Here is a 23,018-nt window from a genome sequence, read left to right as displayed (position 1 = left end):
AATAAGTTGACAAAAATATAATACTTATTTTACTTTATAATCATTTGATCTTTTGAGAATCCTATGACAACACTCTATAATTACTCTGAACATATTTGATAATTTATTTGTTAAGTTTTCCTAAATTTTAGCTGAAATCATAATCCAATTTGTGTCTTTATCTAGATTGCAATCACATTTGTTCTTAAGCTCACCCAACTCAATAATTAAAAGAAAATATTGGTCAATAAATATAAGACTACTCTTTACAATTATTTGATCATTGTAACATGTGATATTTTACTAAAGTATAATCATTACATGCATTACTAGCCTAAAATTACATACATACTAAATAGTCTCAACATATTTGAAAATCTAATTTGTTAATTTTCCAAAATTTAACTAAATTATAGTCCAATTCGTGTCTTTATCTAGATTGCAATCATAACTTTTCTTAAACATCTCAGCAATTAAAGATAAATATTGGTCAATAAATATTTAAGCTACTCTTTACAATTATTTGATCATTGAAACATGAAATGTTTAAATAAAATATAATCATTCCATGCATTACCAACCTAAAAGTATATACCCAATAAGAAGTTGAGAAAAATAATTATTTGATCTTTTGAGAAACTTTGACAACATATTATAAATACTCTCAACATATATGAAAATTTATTTATTAATTTTTCTTAAGCTTTAACTGAAATAATAATGCAATTCATGTATTTATCTAGATTGTGATAACGACTATTCTTAAACATCACCCTACTCAACAATTAAAAGTAACTATTGATCAACAAATATAAAACAACTCTTTACATATGTAAAAAATGTACAAAATTGCATGTATTATTAGCCTAAAATTATATACACTCTAAATACTCTCAACAAATTTGAAAAATTAGCTAGTTAATTTCCTAAACTTTATCTATATCATAGTCCAGTTTATGTCTTTATCTAAGTTGTAATAATGACTTTTCTTAAAAATCACTTGACTCAACAATTAAAGATAAATATTAAACCACTCTTTACAATTATTTGATCATTGAAACGTGAGATGTTTAAATAAAATATAATCATTCCATGCATTACCAACCTAAAAGTATATATACCCAATAAGAAGTTGACAAAAATAATTATTTTATCTTTTGAGAATCTTATGACAACACATTATAAATACTCTCAAAATATTTGAAATTTTATCTTATGATTTTTTCCTAAATTTCATCTAAAATCATAATCCAATTCCTATCTTTATCTAGATTGTAATCACAATTATTCTTAAACATCACCCAACTCAATAATTAAAAGTAAAAATTGGTCAATAAATATAAAACGACTCTTTACAATTATTTGATTTTTTTTTATCTAGATTGTAATCACGACTATTCTTAAACATTACCCAACTCAATAATTAAAAGTAAAAATTGGTCAATAAATATAGAACTACTCCTTACAATTATTGGATTTTTTATCTTGATTGCAATCACGACTATTCATAAACATCACCCAACTCAACAATTAAAAGTAAAAGTTGATCAATATTTTAAAACAACTCATTACACTCATTTCATAATTGAAACGTGTGATATTTCAACAAAATGTAATTATTACGTACATTACCAGCCTAAAACTATATATATGTCAATGGGCCCTTGGTGTCCACTGGTGAAGTTGAAAGGTTCTTTATGAACCCACCAAGGATCAAGTCTTATTGAAGGTACGGTTTTAACATTATAAGGGATGGGACCGAGATCATATCTTGAACGAATTTGGTGAAATAGATTTTAGTAGAATAGATACCCATCAATTCTTGACTCTTAATCGAAGAAGACAGATATACCCCTTAATTCTCGACTCTTAATCAAAGAAGACGGATATTCTTTTATAAAAAAATAAAAATATCATATACATAATAAAAAGTTGAAAAAAATATAATACTTGTTTCACTCAACCTCATTATATATTACATCCTACACAAATTCAATGCAATTTATATGCCACATCATACAAAATATATACACAAATTATATGCCATATCATAAACAAATTCAATGCAATTAAACAAATGCAAAGTATTTTGTATTGTGTCCTCGCCAAAAGGAGGAATTCAACAATTAATTTAGTAAAAGTTGATCAAAACATATAAAACAACTCATTACAATCATTTGATCATTGAAACGTGTGATATTTCAATAAAATATAATTATAACATAAATTACCAGTTTAAAATTATATATACGTCAATGGGCCCTTGGTGTCTATTGGTGAAGTTGAACGGTTCTTAATGAGCCCACTAAAAATAAGTCTTGTTGAAGGCAAGGTTTCGACATTATAAGAGATGAGGCCGAAATCGTACCCTGAACAAATTTGACAGAATAGATATCCCTCAATCCTTGACTCTTAACTAAAAAAGAAGAATAATCTTCTAAAAAAACAAAAAACTATATATATACAATAAATTTTATTTTTTTTAAAATACTTATTTCACTCAACCTCATTATATGCCCACATCATACAGAAATTCAATGCAATTTACCTAATGTTGTCCTTACCAGAAGAAGGAATTCTGATGCCTAACCAATTGAACTCCCAAATTCAATGAGAGCATAAGTGGAAAAGGAAATGACAGGGGAATTTGGACCATGGGAGGTCTAAGTGTTGGCAACAATTTGGACTTGGAAGAAAAAGAAATTCCAAAATATTCTATTCTATTCTTAAGTGTTGGCAACAAACAATTTGGACTTTATTTATTTTTCTAGGTTAGAAAAGAAATATTCTATATTCTATTCACAAGTGTGTGTTAAGAATTTGTATGCGTGTATGCCGGCACCTTATGATGGGTGTCATGATGGTGTCTTTTTTCCCGATGATGAATGTGATGATGTGTTGTGTTGCATGGCCACAATTTTTTAATCATTAATTATGACGTCGTTTTCACAGAGTAGCAGCAGCCTTTTTACTTACCTCTTTTTACCCACCCAAAAATTAAATTGAAAAAATAATAATCTTTTTTACCTTGACCGCGACTTCCCAGGAGGATCGCCCGGATCGGTCGCTGACTATTTTTACCCCCAGTAAAAACACAAGACCAAACAGACAAGATTAAAGAAAAAACAATAGGACGAATAATCTTTGCGACCCTATAATTTTCGAATTATTACAAAATGATGAAACAATTATTAAATAAAGAGAATTTGCAGAGTCCTTGTAGCAGTCAACGGAATGCATGTGCCCGTGACGCTTGTCCCCACCGCTCACTGCAGCAGGAAGAAGAGGATACACGGTCATATTCACTTTAACCCTGGGTTAGGGTGGGGTTCGAACCACACCTATATGCTTTCTTTTCTTTTCTTCGTTCTGTGAGGGAGTGGAGAAATAAAAGCACATTTACAGAAGGTTGTGCAAGGTTATATATATAAATATATCTATATATATATATATATAGATATCTGTGTGAGTTACCGAATTCTATGTGGGAATGAGCGAATTGAGGTGCCTTAGCTTATTTTTTATTTTTGTTTTATTGTTGTATTGACTAAGTTGCCTGACTGTCTCTGTCGGAGATATACTTTCATACTCTCTAATCTATTCCTAGCTCATTCATTCATTCTCTTCTCTTCTTCTTCTTCTTCTTCTGTCTTCTTAATCATTATCTGCTCTACCCCATCCTTTCATTTCCTTTCCTTTTCTATCATTTGGTCTGTAAAAAACAGTGGGGAGAATCAATCTGTGTGGCCTTGAGGACTATGGTGTGACTGTGACTGGCTTCCTGCAACTTGTCCTCTCTGTTGTAAGCTTTCTGAGTTGTGGACATATATCATAGTTTTTGCAGTCTCTGGAATGGGGTTCATTGGTTTCTGATACCCATTGGATTGAATTCAGTTGGTGGTGGTGGGAAAATCAAATTCTGTGTGTTCCCATGTCTGCAATTTAGTGCTTGGGTTTTTGTTTTTTTTCATATCATTGGCTTTATTGGGCTTAGGATCCAGGAGTTTTCCCTAATCCTCTCATGGCAATGACCTGAGCCAGGTGCCTCCTCCATTACCGGTCTGCTGCCAAGGAGGAGGAGGAGGAGGAGAGATTGGATTTTGATGAATTGGGTGTGTTGGTTTTTGACAAAGATTGGATTTTGATCAGTTGGGTGGGGTGATGTTTGGAAAAGATTGGATTTTGATGAGTTGGGTGGGGTGATATTTGAGAAAGATTGGATTTTGGTGAATTGGGTGGGGTGTTATTTGAGAAAGACTGGATTTGGTGAATTGGGTGGGGTGATTTTTGGAGAAGATTGGATTTGGATCAATTGGGTGGGGTGGAAAAGATTGGATTTTGATTAGAGAAGCAGGGAGGGATGCGGCCAAGAGTGGAAGAAGAGGAGGGGGATGTGCCAGATTTGTCTCTGCACATTAGTCCCCCAAACAGTAACAGTAAGCCCACATCGACTTCAAGTAGCACAGAGCATGACATTGGGTTTGATTTCTGGCGGAGGAGGTCGTTTAAGTCGAATGGGAATCTGAGTGAGGGTTCCACTAATTCCAGTGGGGCAAGCGAGAGGAGAGGCGATGCTGGTGTAGATTTGGGTCTGGCTAACTGTGGCTCTTCCATGGAATTTTGCAGCAGATATGAGGAGGAAAGACATCATCAACGCCTTCAGACAACGCTTTCACTGTTGGAGCTGCAACCCAACAACAGTAACAGAAGCAGCAGCCCTATAAGAGGGGTTCCTGTATATCATAATGGCTCTCACTCTCAGTCTTTTCCTTTTCTGCAGCCAAGCATAGAGGCTCGGAGCTATGCTAACTTATATAGTAGTAGTAATACTAATAATGGCTTCCATGAGGATCTTCATACCCATCCCCATTTTGGCATGGGGTTTGTACAGCAACCTCTCAAGCCCATTCTGCCATCAAGAAGCTCTTTTAACTCAGCTGAGATTCAGAGATTTGGCCCGGCTGAACTGGGCGATCCACTTAACAGGATGATGAATAGTAACAGCAATCATAATCCCTATGGCGGCTCACTGGAGATGGAAGGACAGCGAAGACTGGATCACCATCATCAACATCATCATCCTTACAACAGTAGTTTTGAAGGGGGCGGTGGAGCACCTTCACACAGTGCTGTGAGATCTCGATTCATGGCTAAGCTGCCGTCCAAGAGAAGCATGAGGGCACCAAGAATGCGATGGACCAGTACTCTCCATGCACATTTCGTTCATGCTGTTGAGCTTCTCGGAGGCCATGAAAGTATGGATGCGGCCTCTCCATTAATTTTATATCTGTCTGCTTTTCTAATGATCGAACCGATTTGTTTCCTTTCTTTTTTTGGGTTTCTTCATCAGATATTGCCCCATTAATGCCACTATAGCAGCAAGAAATCTAAAGAACATGGTTTTCCAGAAGTTTTAGTGGGTGTGGTTTGTTATTCACTTATTTTTTTCTTCTCTAACTTGCTATTCTGATTCTGAAACATTGATAAAATCACACGCAGTCAAATCTAAAAGCCCTCTCTTAACATAAATGCCACTCTACCCGCAAGAAATCTGAAAGAAGATATTTTCTATTAGGTATTCCATCTCTTAGCATAAATGCGACTCTACCAGCAAGAAAGAAATCTGAAAGAAGATATTTTTCCTGAAGCATGTAGTGGGTCTTGGTCTGCTATTCACTTTTTTCTCTTTATAACTCAGTATTCTGATAATGGATCGTATTCATATGATCTAAAACATTGATAAAACATACACAATCAAATCTAATAGCTTTCAAATAAGATATTTAATCCCATTGCATCAATATAGTCAACTGTATATAAAGAAAACGTCTTGCTTTTTGGTGAGCATCAAATGTAGATCTAAGGGGATTTCTAACAGTGTGTTGGTCATGGCACCAGGGGCTACTCCCAAATCAGTTTTGGAGCTCATGAACGTCAAAGATCTGACTTTGGCGCATGTGAAGAGCCACTTGCAGGTATGTCTAATCTTCTCCATATTCTCATAGTTGTTGCAAGGAATGAACAGAATACTCCATACACTAGTTTTTCATAAGTGCGATGATTTCCAAGTTTTCTTATTCTTAAAGCCACACAACAGTCAATCTTCTCAAGATTTTTTGGTTTTGTCCTTATTGAGATTCAGCGAGAAAAAAACACCTTTGTTTCATCGATGTTCTCTGTGTGCAGATGTATAGAACTGTGAAGACCACAGACAAACCTGCAGCAGCTTCAGGTGATTGTCATTTATGGCGCAGTTTGTTTTTCTTGTAGTTTCCTATCGATCAGAGAAAAACGCGTAAAGATCCCAATACACGATATATAATATATATATTGTAAAATGGGCTACTCCCGAAATAAATCTGGCACCAATACCTAACCATAAACTTGTGGCAAATCTTTTTCCTGTTAGAAAAATGATCTCTAAATCTCAAAACTTGGACTGAAATCGATTAGATTAGGCTCCATTAATGCGTGCACTTCTGAAACAACTGAAATCTGATGAATATCCACAGTAGCAAATTGCTGACTAACACTTTTTTTTTGGATTTGAATCCCATTTCAGGTCAGTCGGAGCTGTTTGAAACATCCAGTGGGGAAATGGGAGAGGATGCGATAGCAAGCTCAGAGAAACCACATTACAGAGATTCAGTGGATGAAAGTTACAAATATGGCGCAATTGCAAATGGGCGGGCATCTAACAACAAATCTCCATTTCAACAGGAAGAACAGTCGCATTTGTGGACCAACTCATCAAGGTACACTAACACCACCTTCATTAATTCCCTGAAACTATTCAGAATGAATATGCCATTAAATCTCTTCTGTGTGATATACGCTGGATAAATAGGCGCTCTTTTCTTCTTCTTCCTGTTCTATCTATCTTGCCTTTAATATCCTCGAAACAAGTGAAAATGAGAAAGAGATTGAACTGATTTCATGTCTGAGAATGAATCACGTGTGTACGATGCTTAAGTCTGGTTCATAGTTCAAACCTAGTAATTTGACTGCCCTCGTAACAACCATTCAAATGCAGGTATATTGCCCAGACATTTCTCGTGTAGATATTGCAGACATAAAGCGATTGATAACAATTTAACACCCTCAATTTAAAACTTGATCAGAGCCCACACAGTACAGTTCTGGATCAAATATAAACGATAAGTCAAAGTTATAACATATCAACAGAGAAATTAGTAGATGTATATCCATTAGATCAGTGTAACAGACTGTACGACTAGCGTAATATAGTCCCTAGTTTGCGGGAATGAAGATTACGAGCCTTTTTTAAGGGGATGTATCAAATTATCAAAGCCTGAACACGAATAAATGGTTAAAATTATCAGATTTTTACGAATAAATGGTTTAGACGCCATGAATACAGTCTAACAAGTTCTTCGTGGCTCAAGATGGACGTAGTGGAAGAGAGATCATATGGATTGCAGAGGTTTTATATCTTGGGATCTTAGAAACTTAGTGAAATAAGTAGGGTGTATGCTTACAAAATTCATCTTGAACTGTTTTTATGAGTGAAGGCTTCATATATGAGATCATTTAGTAGGTGTAAATGAAGGCAGGCTGTTAATGAATGTAGGGCGAGCTAACTATTCATCTAGTAATTAGGTCTTTTGTAGGTGTATTACTCAGAGTTTAAATGAGGCATTTGAAATTTTTAGCTTTGGTAATGAAATGTCACTAAAAATTTCGTTTCACCGTGTCTAATTAAGATAGTGTGTATATATATATATATATATATATATATATATATATATATATATATAATTTTAGGTTTAGGTAATATAAGTAAAAAAGTGTTAAAATTAATTTTTGAAACATCTTTTATAAACATTTGTATGTGAAAGATGCAATTAAGTTCTGAAAATTGTTTCATATATACCAACATAAAGATCACAAATAAATATACCTCTTTTTTTTAGATTTTTTTTTGAAGTTATGATATAAAAAATAGAATAAAGAATTTATATATGAAAAATAAAAATATTTAAGTTTAGCTAATGTAAATATATGAAAAGAATTACCTTGTTTGACATATATTTAAATATTATCGAAAAATTATTAAAACTATAGTAAAGTAAGGGTATGGTTTAGCATTATTCAAATAAAGACTTTAGATATATATTCTAAAAATAAGAATTCTCTTTGAATTGTGTCTAAAATTTAAATTTCATACCATTTATTTTAGAGATACTCGATTCTTACACATTTATACTTAAAAACTATAATATTAGTATTAAAAAATAGATTTATATAATATAGAAGGTTTGTTATTGTTTAGTACAAAATTGAAATAATGTTCACAATGCATACTAAAATAAAAATAGATTATTATTATATAACTTAGTTATACCAATCATTCTCTTCCATTAGAAAGTGAAAACAAAATACCTTTTCCAAAAATGGAATATATATGAAATCTCTAACAAATATATACTTCTAAAAAGAAAAATTTATATGACAATTTAAGATAACAATTTTGAAGAATTTAATTCTAATTATTAAAAAAAAATCCCAAATTTTAACTAACAACAATTTTTTTTAAAAAAGAAAAAGAAAAAGTTGTGCTATTATATTTTCTTTAAATCAAACAGCTCTCCTACATCATAAATTATCTAGCTTGAAAAAGAATAGTATGTTTAAATAAGAAAAAATAGTTAAAATAAGCTATACATTAAAATTGGTAAATTTAACCTAAACAAATTTTATTAAGGTTTAATTGATGAAGTAGGAAATAGAACATATTTCCACCTAACTAGAAACAATTGAAAGTGATGTAAAAAAAGAAAGGAATAAACACAATTAAATAAATTTAATTTTTGTTCAAAATATCAATTTAAAAGTAATATTAAAAATAATTAAATAAATATATAAATATAGTATATGAAATCTTAAAATTAAGAATGATATTAAAAATATATGTAAGGGTAAAATATATATTAAATATTTATAGTAAAGATCAATTTATATTTGAACTAAAATTATTAGTTATTAAGATAATATATTTCTAAATATTTTTTTATTATTCATTATTTTTTTAAGTAGGATGAGTGCTTGTGAATTAAGGTATTAAATATAAGAAATTAAATATAGTTAACTAGTAGAAATATGATTTTTCTTTATACCTATTTTGGAAACATTTAGTTTTTAGAGATAACTAGTCTAAATTAGTGAAGCCACAAATAAGGACTTCAACTCAGGTTATTACTTAAACCTAACACCAAGTGCCCAAACTCAATAACGTTATTGCTACACCATATGTTCATGCACAATTATGCATAATTGAAATCACCTTCGCTTTGTGGTGTGACACTTATTGACGATGAAAGCTTTTTTATGAAATATATATTTTTAGATTATAATTTGATTTTCAAATATTTATGGTCCCAAGTAATTATATGTTTTAAGTTTATGAAAATTTAAAATATAATTAAATTCTATTATTTAAAAAATATTTATTTAATATTTAAGAGCTCTTTATTAGGTGCTTTCTTATATATGAGTCTAAATTATTATTATTATTATATATATTTATATAAGATTAAACTTTTCTTTTTAATGGATACTATTTATAATTAAGAGTTAAATATAAATAAAAACCAAGTAAAAGAAACTGAATCTAATCCAAATTTATATCAAGAGAAGACTCTAAATAGTGTTATTATTTAATATAATATAATCTAAAATTATTTTTCTCCATAATTTATTTTATTATCATATATATATATATATATATAAAAAGATATACTATGTCGAGTGTTAGTTTGTGACTTTAACTTCAATTAAAATATTTAATATTAAGTTTTAACTTAAATGATAATAAAATATTTTATGATTGTTTTGAAATTATAAGTATATATTGAATTATAATATTTTGTTTTATTTTTCAAACAAATTTTAAAAGTTTATATCTACTTCTTTGAACACATTTGTTAAAATATGTATATTTTATCAATTTATAATAGCCAAACTTAATATATTATTGTTTAAAAAAATTATTATTTAAGATATCAAATATAAAAAATATATATTTAACATTATTTTTTTCAAATTTTATCACCTTATTTAAAGAATTTCATCATTGGTCTCTCACTTACATTTTTTAAAGTTAGATAAAAATGGTACCCCCTAAGAATATATGAAGGGGAATGAGTAGAAACATGAAGACTTCTAGGGGGATATTTTGGTGAGATTGTTAAGGTTAATCGTGATTTGTGGTTGGAGTATTTAAATTTATATTGTCATAAATATAACATAATCTCTTTTATCATGGAGTGTATGTAGAGAAATATGTGATGACAATACTAAAAGAAAAGTTCATATAGAGTATATGAAAAAGGAATAAGAAAGTAGCTCATCTAAGGATGTCATATATTTTTGTGTTTATAATATACAAGACATATGAATCATGGGCAATTAGTGTCCTTATCATTTCAATCCAAGAAGAATACATGTATTTAAACTACATTACAAACCATGACATTTATATTTAATATTGTTAGTCTCATGATTATAGAGTCTAGACAATCATTGTATGTAAATTTAGTCATGAGTACAATGAATCAAATATAGTGAGGATATGGAAAAAAAAAATTATTAGTTATATGATTAAAAAAAGAAATCTTTGAATTCTGTAGAGTTTGCTGGTCTTTTCTAGTCTTAAATTTTTATGATCTTTCACTGAAACATCTTTAAATAGTCATTCAATTAAATAATTCTACACCAACCTTAATTTTATTAATATGCCTTCATTTTCCACATATTGGTTGCGTGGAGGGTTTCCAACTTGGTTATTCTCTTATATGAAAGGTGTGTTCATTATTAGGTTTGTTGGAGTTGGAAGAGATTTTAGGATATAGATGAAATATGTTCATCATACTATTAGATATGGTGAGCAACTAAAATGAGTACAATCCATGTAAAAAATTATCCTATCACAAGTGCATTGATCAATTTACTATACATCATTCACATTGTATAACATCCATGAGGAAACTTTTAAATTCTTTCTCTACTTGATTTCATATTTTTAGTAAATTTGTATTATTACAAATCCAAAAAATATTGGCATAGAAAAGAACATACAGTTCATACCCAAGAATGTTATTTGTACTTTGGGGAAGAAGACATAAATTGTATCCCATTGAATTGTTGAACTATTACTTCTATCATGTTCTTTTCTTTATTGATGACTTCATCTTCATAGGGATATCATTCAACTATGTCTTTATAAAGTATGTGCAAACTACCATACTATTTCAGCAAAGGAGATCAACATTTATTTGGCCCGTGCATTGGAGTAAATGGTCTTGAACAACACAGTTTAAATTATAATTTTTTCCAATTTTTGGAATCTCAGTTAGAAATAATGTGACAACCAACCACAATTGTCATACATATATCATTCAATTGTGTCTTTATAAAGTATGTGCAAACTACCATACTAATTCAACAAAAGAGATCAACATTTATTTGTCTCATGCATTGGAGTAAATGACCTTGAACGACACAAAGTTTAAATTATACTAATATACCACAATAACTACCACTCCACATATTCAATCTCTACAACATATTAACAATTTAAAGATTTTGAAGAAATAAATTAAAAAAAATATTCATCTTAAAAGAAAATTCATGAACTTTTAAGTTTGGTGGCTTAGTCTTGAAAGAGGGTGCCCAACACCAAAATTGTGGAGACCATATCAATGCTCAAACAAAGGATGTTTTTCAGTAAGTTATAGTATCTCATGACATACATGTGATTTGACATCCACTATGTATTGACATCCATTATGTATTGACATCCACTATGTAGAACAAGAAACTTACCTCTAGTGGAACCAATCACCTTATTATTGTACACTAGCCTCACATGTTCCTAACACAATGCTTGAAGAATGATTATAATTGTCTTTAAGTCAAACCATTGGTCCTTTATTTTTGTGATGGTCGACATTCACATAACTTTAGGGAACAACATCTGATTCATTTGTAAAAACTTGCTAGACAAGATTGCTTTTTAAGTCTTTTCATTTCAATTATAACAACCCTTATGGTTTATTTGTTAATGACTTTTTAAACAATATTGCATTTATAAGTCTTTTGATTTCTATCATAATACTATATTGTGTTTAGATATTGTTACACTTTGAACCTTTGAATCCACCCTATAACAACAATTTAATTGACCTCATATATCTAGCCTAGATGACATTTATCCTCTAGAATGGTTTGGATTACATCTCCTATCTTACAATATTATTCTTGCCATATTCTCATTAACATGAATTTTGAAATATTGTGTTGTTTATTATTTATATTATTTAAATGTTTAAGTTTTGTGATATGGTTTAATATATATTTTCTATGCAAGATACTAAACAACATTATTTTATTTAGAAAACTTTAATATTTTATTTTCAATTTTCAGAAACCTTTCTTATTATAAGAAATAAAAATCATAATTGATAATCATAATGTAATAATCCACTTAAATTTTAGTTGCAATGGGTAGAAGAGTTGACTTGAGTAATGGGTTTACTCTCCATTGATCTCAAATTCAACTCTAGAAACCCGATGAACTGAAGTTGGAGATGCTCCTCATTACATTTTAAAACGTACTAAAACTTCTTTTTATGTCTATTATACATTGAAATCAAACTTAGGCACTATTTTTGAAATAGTTAGATCTGCTATGGAATTTGTTTGCTGGTTATGTTTGTTTCATTTATATATATATAATATCAATACAAGTTGTTAAATTTTTTATTTAAAAACACTGTGAATAAACTTTGATTATATATCATCATTTAGTATGAGAGCTTGATCAATGAAGCTCGTTCATCTTTCCTGTATTCACAGATGATTCTGTGTACACTGTACCGCTGAAGAATCCTCCACAGTTCAGATCCAACCCTGCTGATTTCTACATTCTCACAGAAAACATTCAAACGAAGATTATACAGTTTCAGTATTGTTTTAGTCTATATCAACTTGTAAAGGGATTTACAAATGTCCAATCACTTTTTTAAACTTGAATAAACTTAAATATAGTGAGTAATTTTCAGAAGTTCTATATTAGAAGTGTTGGAATTTGAATATCATACTTAGATGATAATTTGTTACTAGTTAACTCTTGTGGGTTGGTTACCTTTTATTTATCCTAAATACCAAAACAACCTTGCGTTTCTGATATGAAAATATATTCAAATGATGGATTGAAAAAATGTCTACCTTAAAATTTATACAGTATATAAAAAATGTCTACCTTAAAATTTCTTCTGTCTGGTTAATAAGTGTCAACTTCACCCAGTTTTCTTGACTTTTTTAAAGAAAATCAAGAGATCTAAATTAAAACTCAATGGTAACTAAATGGTTCCAGAGATTGGATAAATTTCAGTCACAGGTCTGGGAAATAGGGCTTAAGGATAAAGGCCTCAGGTCTCCCTTCATAGGGATTAAAGGGAGTATAAAAAGGCCAGTTAAGAGATGAGCACTGATAAACCTTTAATAATCTGAGGTGCCATCCACCTTAGGCTTTAGAGGAATCTACTACATAACCTACTTGCAAATGCTGATGTTCAATTAGAATTGAATAATTTATAAAAAATGTGGTAGTCTAAAGGTCATTTCTTTGGCTATGTGGATTTAGGATGTAAAACAATAATTATTTCAATCTTTTAATCATTGTAGTAGATATGCAATATAATTTTGAATGGAGAGAGTCTATCTTATAACTCCATAGAGAGTTAGGATACTTGTAAATTCCCATATTTATATTTGAGTAACAGGTAAATGCAGCTTTTTCATTATGATTAGAATTAGGTAACATTAGAACAAAATGGTTTTTTTTATTAAATTTATTTTATATAAAATTTCTCTCTTTTTATCTACATTTAACTTATTTGTATTAATATTGGTTTTACAATTTTATTATTATTTCATGATATAAATAAAAATAAATTACATTGCAATGTATTTGTATGAGGTTTTTAGTAACATCTATTTTTTATTTTAGATACTAGAGTGTGTTATAATCATTTATAACTCTATAGTCTGGAATTATACTTTGTTGTTAGTTCAAAGGTTTTATAATCTTTTAAGTGCGTTCATGACATTTGTCGAGTTTTGTAACATTTTGTATCATACTTTGTGTTTCGTCATCAAGATGGGGACTAGAAATGATGGATCAAAGAGTGTGATCTTAAACATTGATGCAAAATAAACTTACACAATTGTTCATCCAAAAATACTAAATAATTTTTTCTTTTATTTTTTGTTTTATAAATTATGTTCAATTCATAAATTAATAACTCCTTGATAACTACAATTTTTTTGTTCTATTCCTAGATTCAATTGTGTGTGCCTTTTTTTCATTAAAAAAGAAGGCCCACAATTGAATCTAGAAATAGCACAAAGAACTATCATGGATTGTGGAAAACTAATATCGCTTAACTACAAGTTTTTCTTCAATTAATTTGATAACCTTGTAACAACTTTCCTTTTCTAATAAGAATGTTACCTTTACATTAGCCGAAATACCATAAATATGTGTATATGTAAAATAGGCTTCATTCAAGATATGAAAAGGTCATTTATTGGTTGTCCAACTATACCTACAAGAATTGAACCTTGATGTTTGGGAAAATATGTTACCCTCTCTAGATTTCAACATGATTAATATATTTCTATATGTTTTGTTATTAAAATAATAATTTTAACAATATTAATGTAGGCTATATGAAAATAATTTTGCCTATAATTTCCATTACTCTTCTCTCCCTTGAGTATAATTGTGCTACTTCTAAAAAACTAGGGTTTGAATATTATTATAGAGGTTAATGTATTAGTGAATGATCTCTTCTTAGCTTCTCTAGTTAGCAAAAAATACCTTGGGTATTGTTGCTCCCTCTTCTACTTCACACATTTTCAATTCTAGTGGAGTTTTAGATGCTTCATCTCATGACATGGTGCCAAGTCCAAAGATTTATTTGACATCTCTAGTGTGTTTCTACTCACCAAATCCTATAGGAATTATGTTTAGTACTAATAAATCTAGCCTTTATTTGTCAAAGGCTCAATCTAAATCAACAAAACTCAACTTAGAACAACCTTTTTATTTTAAATCTATGGTTATGTCATTGGGTATCATGATTGTTGAGTTAGGGGATGAGAAAATAGTAGCTAAAAGGGTGCATTGTAACATACTTTCATATGTTGGTTGCACAATTTCTATCCAAGTTTGATTAAGTTGAAGGAGATGATTCCCTAAAACTTGAGACTATTACTAGAAGAAATAAATTTTATAGGTTTATATGCAAAGGATATCTTCATTGTTACACATGGACCACCAAAGGGAATGGACTTGTTATCTTGTGGGGGATTGTTTTCCTAGAATGAAACAACTTTATGATTACAAATATGGTTCCTAGAGTTCAATCCACTTAATAGAAATTTATCAAACATGCTAGTTTAGGCTCTATTATCTAATATATCATTACAATTTGGGACAACTTCTTTCCTTTCCTCCATTAGAAAATCCATCAAGAAAATCATATCAATCTTTAGAAAATATCAACTTCGCTCTCAGTTCACATATGCTTGTATCCTTTTGGAAATGAATCTTTCCAAGTTGTTCCTAGTGGGAATTGATCTCAAGGTAGATGATAGAATTTGGTCTCAACAATTAGATTGCGAAGGGATTATATTTAGTTGCAAATCATGCTAATCAATAAGGAGCTTGGTAGGTGATTATCCTCAAGCTAGCATTGTAATGAATAGGATTAGTCCTTTGAAGAAGTAGGCTACTTGGTGGAGTATTCATTTGCATGAAAGGAAAGTTCAATTGGGATATGTATGTTCATCTGCATGAAAGGAAAGTATTGGAATTGATCGGGAACCAACATGGGGAAACAAGGATGGAGTTCTTTTGAACATATGATTCGCATAGCTTATGGGGAAACAAACTAAATATAATGTACTTAGGCAGTACTAATTCAAGAAATCAATATATTTATCTAAATAATGAAATCCTTGTCTCTTTGGAGCATAATTATGATTCTAAGATTCCCCCTTAATAAGTTAATTCTTCCTTTATCAAAGATTTAATGAGATTCTTCCAAAAACCCAAAACATAAAGATTTATCCTCTTTCTTTGGAAGCAAAATAGTTAAATCTCCTCGATTGAAGGACTTTGTGGTGTTTTCTAAAGATGTTAACAAAGATTATGAGAATGAAAGCATAGAAAAATTAATAATAGTTAAGAAGTAGATATTGTATTTTAGAGAAGATAAGTCTAAATATTAAATTTCTTTTCATTCTTATGAAATTTATCAGGCAAGCTCTTTAGTTTAGGTAAAAGGGTCAATGAGGTTAATTATAAGAAAAATTTAATCTTTGTATGGACATACATGATAACTTTACCAATATAACTCTCATGCCTCTATCCATCCCTTCATTTTGCTTTAAAACAATATTGCTAGATTTACCTTTTATCTTATAGTGAATGAACTTGATATGGAAGTTTTCTTTTAATTATTTATTTTTCTTACCTAAAATGTTTGAATTATTTCTTGAGAATCTTTTGTTATTTATTTATTTTAAATAAATTTTACCTACATCAATTATTTGTTTCATTTATGGAGAATTTTTTATTTAAATATGATTATTTTTAAAATAGAACATTGTTGAGTTTGTTTCTTTAATTTCCTTGTTCTAAATAGTGAGAGATTATGAGATTGCATTAGACACTTTATCATCTTGAAGCTAAATATGGGGCATTAGGATTGTTAGCCTTAAACAAGAGATAATTAATTGATTTTTATAGAAGTTTTTTATTTTTTATATAAACAAGAGATATTTGTTGGTTTCTTGGCTATCCTTGTTTCCATCAATGGGTTGTAGGTGATGAAGGCCTGTCTCTATTGAATACAAGTAGAATCACATGCTAATGCTATAATTCCAATTGAAAATCCAAGGCTAGGAGCCATGAATTAATATCATTTAAAAAAAAACCTTTGAGCACCTATTTCATCACCATTATATTAGCCATTATGCTTACTATTAAACTTTCTTCTTCTATATCCAACAAAACAAAACATCAACAAACATGGATGAATTATTAGATAGTTTATGAGAATTCATCTCCTAACAAACATTGATGGTATATAATAGCATACCCAACTTAGATTTAAACACCATTTTGAGCCTCAATTATGAAACAATGCCCAAACATTTCAAATGACTGGTATCACAAGTTAATCATACACACATTTTTGTATCTATTTTGTATTTGATGGTAGGTGCTAATTAAGATATATCTGAACATTTAATCATCATGTCTCATAATGACAAGTGATTTTATTATTATTATCTTTACTTGCAATTTCCTTGTGTAGGAAGTCTTAATTCATCTACCCTATAAAGTAACTTGCTTGATAATTATTAGTGCATATTCCTAAAAAAATTGCAATGCATCATCATGGAAATTGGTTTTGGAGTTATTAAATATTAATCAAATTGTGTAAATATTCTAATCCATTTACATGACTACTAATCTTCTTTTCTTGAATCATATCTATAACAACTATGCCTAAGAAAGTATATTATTAATTTTCTATTTTCAATCATTTTTCCTTTGAATTGAGTTTATGAATTTCATTGAATAGTCTTCTATTTTAATGTTCTTTAATCCAACTTAGAGCCAACTAGAGACCTTGTACCAATGCCTATGTGTTAACCTCATTATTCATTTCTTCTCTTTCTTTTGAATCTTTGGTGATTCTTTTTTCTTTAAAACGGGCACAACTTACTTTTAGATGCCTCATAAAATTGTTAAAGACAATACATATAAATTGTATATTATTTTTAGGATAAAGTTTATTATAATCAACAACATATTCATATAATATAAGTTATATAAAATGATTATTTAAATGAAAAACATAAACATTTAACTATCTACTTGTTTTAAATTTCATATCAAGGAAATAATCTAAAACTCGCTAATTCAATATATAAATATTCTTTATGAATTATTTTTCATTAGATTAAATTTAAAAAATACTTTTATCATTATAGAGTAAACATTTCTATACACTTAGAATTTATAATATGAAAAAAAATTATTAACAAATGAATAACAACATATTTATGAATAAATTATTTAATAACTTATTTTAAAAATAGAAAAGAATCATTATTTTCTTTTACTTGCATATTAATCACAATAAAAAATAACTTGAAGATGGGGTAGATAAATACACTTTACAATTATAATATTCAAATTCTTGTATATATCAAGAATATTTTGGTAAAACATTAATTGACCATTTTAAAAATAAGATTGTTTGTTAAATATATTTTATTTATATAAAAAAATATTTAAAATACTTATATTTAGTTTTTATTTATTTATATTTAAGATATATATATATATATATATATATATATATATATATATATATATATATATATATATATATATATATATATATATATATATATATAATTAACAAATTAGTTTTAAAAAGAAGTGGCACTTAAGGTTTTGATTTAAAATCTTTCATCTCAAACCATTATAATTGATTTTTAGTTATATAAAGAAAATATATATTTGTATTTTTGTGATGTCCTATCAAACAATTTATTAGAGTCCAAACTAAATTTATATTTGTGTTGGCCTTGTATATAACCTATAAATTGATCATAATGTAATTGAATGACGAATACATAAAGATAAAAATATAATAATAAATAAAAATATTTTGGATATTGGTGCTTCACACACACTAAGCTCGTAAATGGTACATCAAATTTGACAAATTTTTTGGTTGTTTTCATATATGACTTAGAAGCTTAAAGCTATTTTTTATCTTTTGGGCAATTAGGAAGAATGCATGATGGTTCATTATGTGCAAAAAGGTCAAAACATGTTCATTTAGAGGTGATACTTAATATCTACTTAAAAATGACCCAATGACATACACTACAACTACTTCAATTAAATATTAAATTTTAACTACTAGGGGTACAAGTAGGTGGTTATTGGTACATGTGAAATATCTTAATGGGCTTTTAATGATCATTTTTCTTATTTTTTAAAGTTAGTAACTGGGGGGTTGGATGAGCAAGGAGTGAACAGTTATTGGAACATGGGTGGTAATTAGGCCCCTTCCCCTATAATCATAAATATTTAAAAAAAAATTGAATAAAAATTATATTTTTTGAAATAAAAAAATATTTTAATTATTAAATTTAGATTAATTAGTTACCATCCAATCGTTTCCAATTTTACAAATGTAAATATCTATTCTTATAACATTACATTTTCAAAATTATTATTCATATTTTAAAATATATATATATTTTTAATTATTAAATGTAGATTAGTTAAATTACATCTGTCATTTCCAATTTTATAAATGTAATTCTTTATTCTTATATAATATATATAATATTTTTTATTTTAATTTTTAATTTAATATAATTTAAATCATAAAATAATAGATTTTCTCTTGATACATACGAGTCAGAATATATAGATGTAAGCATATATCTAATCACAAGTCGTCTTCAACTAAGCAATCACATGTTAGAGGAAGTTTGTCAAATCCAATCCGTCAAATTCACCAACCACGTGATAAAGGATCCAATCCGTCAAACTTACCAACCACGTGCAAGAGGATCCAGATCTAGAACGTCAAATTCACCCAAGTGTTAAATTTGATCTAAATGCGCCTCTCGAGATTTGAAGAGCCTTGGTAGGTGGTTTTATATCACATACCATCTTGCTCACCAATTGTATTTAACCATTGAATTACAACCCTTTATTAAATTAACATAGTCATTCTAAAAAGAACTCCTATTGACTTTCAAGCATGTTGTCAAAAAAATATTATTAATTTCCATAAAAGAAACAAACTTTATTAGGACGACCCAAATTAGAGTCCCCTAATCTTCACCATATCCTACTATTCATAAAAGAAAATCTGATTTGGTGGCCCTTTTTTCTCAATTTCACACTTTGTCTCAACTTTTGGGAAGTTTTTTATGAAGTGGGTATGTTGTTGTATTGTCAAATCAGTCGACCCAAAAACCTATCCAATTTATTTAGATAGGTATGAAGAGGAAGAACAGTTGGGGTGTTCCAGTCAAAACTGACAGGTTGCGGGGTCGAATTCTTTCACTGTAAAGCCCAAACTTTTGATCCCGAAACCCAATAATTTCCTATGAAGATGTCATTTCATTGAATGCAGTCGTGTAAAGAATCATCTGCTCACGTGTAGTTTAAGTTTTGCCAAATTTTGAGCGTACATTTTTATGGATGGCCATTTGGCTATCTTCTTTTGAGATAATATTCCTGTGCGGATCGGTAAGTTTTGTATCACTTTAAAAGGACAGTTACACAGAGTTTGAAAATTGTCTTGTAGGGAGTCCTCTTTCATTTTGTTCCACACAGTGCCTTCAATTATATTCCACAAGCTTTTTCCACCACTACCCAATAACTTACCTTTTGTTTTGATGCAAATAAGAAGATGACTGAGACAAATGAAATATATGCATAATGACAGACATTTTGGGCAAAGTAAAGTGCTGAAAGAAATGCTTTTCTTCACGTAGTGGTTAGGAGATTCTTGACGTAAAACTGTGGGCCACCATAATGGAGAAGTTAAACCTGAGAGACAGCCTTTTTTGTCTCATGGAATGTAAGTTAATGGGCATCACGTGGGGTATCCAGCCATTTTGATTTTATCAACCACTCTATCATGTCGTCTACGTGATGGGACGTCCCAAATAATCAACAGTCAAGGGAGCTCCATATACTTATTGTCTGTCAATTCACAGCAAAAATCAATGGTATATTTGTGTATTTGTATATTTGTATATTTATATATTCCAAATGCCGTTTTGTTCTCCGTGGTGAGGTAATTGTGTTAAATCATGTCTCATCTGTCCATGGAATTTGATTGTGCAATCTTTCGTTCAAACTCGGAGGAATATAAAGCATACGTGCATGCATTGCATTCATCTTTTTAACAGTGTAAAGGATCTTTTCTGTCTTTATATTTTGTCTTTTCCTTCGCTTTTTCACACGGACTTGTTGTGATGATGATGATACAAGGATGGGACTGCAATTTAAACCATTTTAAGCAAAAGCATTGTCTGATTATGAATCATAAGCAATGGTTTACAAGTGATTTCTTAAAGAATAATTTTCAGTACTGTAAACTTTGGTATAATTAATCTGTGGGTTCTTGTCCCATGGATCAAGATGCCACAAGCAATGTTTTATAACTTTATAAGCGATTTCTCAACGAATAACTTTCAGTACTGTAAACTTTGGTATAATCAATCTAAGATTTCTCAACGAATAACTTTCAGTACTGTAAACTTTGGTATAATTAATCTGTGGGTTCTTGTCCCTTGGAACAAAATGACTTAGAATAGCATTCAATCCATGAAAACTTAGTAGTGCTGGAATTTGTATCTTTCAAAGACTTTGGGTTTAAGATTTTAAGGCCTAATTACTTTCTAATATTATGCTTTAAAAGCAATATCTGATTATAGATCAGCACAAAGCATTGTCTGATTATGAATCACAAGCAATGGCTTATAAGCGATTTCTCAAAGAATAACTTTCAGTGTTGTACACTTTGGTATAATCATCTGTGGGTTCTTGTCCCATGGAACAAAATGACTTAGAATAGCATTCAATCCATGAAAACTTAGTAGTGCTGGAACTGGAATTTGCATCTTTCAAAGACTTTGGGTTTAAGATTTTAAGGCCTGATTACTCTCTAATATTGTGCTTAAAAAGCAATGTCTGATTATGAATCAGCACAAAGCATTGTCTGATTATGAATCAGCACAAAGCATTGTCTGATTATGAATCACAAGCAATGGCTTATAAGCGATTTCTCAAAGAATAACTTTCAGTACTGTACACTTTGGTATAATCAATCTGTGGGTTCTTGTCCCATGGAACAAAATGCCTTGGAATAGCATTCAATCTGTGAAAACTAACTAGTGCTGGAATTCGCATCTTTCAAGTTAGGTTTAAGATTTTAAGATCCAATTACTTTCTAATGATGTCTCTGGGAACAAACAATGCCTTAGAATAGCATTCAATCCATGGAAACTTAGTGCTGGAATTTGCATCTTTCAAAGACTTTGGACTTAAGATTTGAAGACCCAATCAAACTAATCTTAATCCCATTAAACTAAGTAGTATTAGAATTTGCATCTTTCAAAGACTTGGGGCTTAAGATTTTAACATCCAATTACTTTCTAATGTTGTCCCATAGAACAATGTCTTAGAATAGCATTCAATCCATGGAAACTTAGTGCTGGAATTTGCATCTTTCAAAGACTTTGGACTTAAGATTTGAAGACCCAATTAAACTAATCTTAAACCCATTAAACTAAGTAGTATCAGAATTTGCATCTTTCACAGACTTGGGTTTAAGATTTTAACATCCAATTACTCTCTAATGTTGTCCCATAGAACAATGTCTTAGAATAGCATTCAATCCATGGAAACTAAGTAGTAGTGGTGGAATTTGCATCTTTCGAAGACTTTGGGTTTAAGATTTGAAGATCCAATTAAATTAAGTAAGTAGTGCTGGAATTTGCATCTTTCAAAGACTTTGAGTTTAAGATGTTATGACCCAATTAAACTAAGTAATGCCGGAATTTGCATCTTTCAAAGACTTTGAGTTTAAGTTTTTTAAGAACCAATTAGTTTCTGTTCTTGTTTTAACTATGGCGAACAATTATTATGGGTTGGAATGATAGAATAGGATAGGATAGGATACTCTCTCTGACCTGAATAAGAGAAAGGAGGTAGATTCATTCCATAGCTCTGTATATTACTTGAGAATGAGCATTTATTTTATTTTGGGTAAAGAGGGGCATCTATTTTGAATCAATACGATGCCCACTGTCTACGGTGTGCTGCTTTTTCTAAGCATTTTAAACTCTGGAAATATGAAAATTTCATTCCAATGAAAATGACATGGTATATT

The 23,018-nt window shown here is 29.7% G+C and overlaps 1 protein-coding gene across 1 annotated transcript in view; it reads left to right on the top strand.

The window, feature by feature from the left end:
• The first annotated feature begins 3,408 nt into the window (after positions 1-3,408).
• The window catches only part of LOC131078655 (probable transcription factor KAN2), a 32,478-nt gene continuing 12,868 nt past the window's right edge, over positions 3,409-23,018 (top strand). Inside the window, exons 1-4 of the mRNA XM_058016397.2 lie at positions 3,409-5,234; positions 5,878-5,954; positions 6,166-6,211; positions 6,542-6,734. Of these exons, the coding sequence (XP_057872380.2) occupies positions 4,340-5,234; positions 5,878-5,954; positions 6,166-6,211; positions 6,542-6,734 (1,211 nt within the window). The 5' untranslated portion in view covers positions 3,409-4,339. The remainder of the gene's footprint in view (positions 5,235-5,877; positions 5,955-6,165; positions 6,212-6,541; positions 6,735-23,018) is intronic.

This window comes from Cryptomeria japonica, chromosome 2 (genome assembly GCF_030272615.1).
Source record: "Cryptomeria japonica chromosome 2, Sugi_1.0, whole genome shotgun sequence".
Lineage (NCBI taxonomy): Eukaryota > Viridiplantae > Streptophyta > Pinopsida > Cupressales > Cupressaceae > Cryptomeria > Cryptomeria japonica.
The sequence above is the reverse complement of the archived record's forward strand: the minus strand, read 5'-3'. Positions and strand labels throughout refer to the sequence as shown.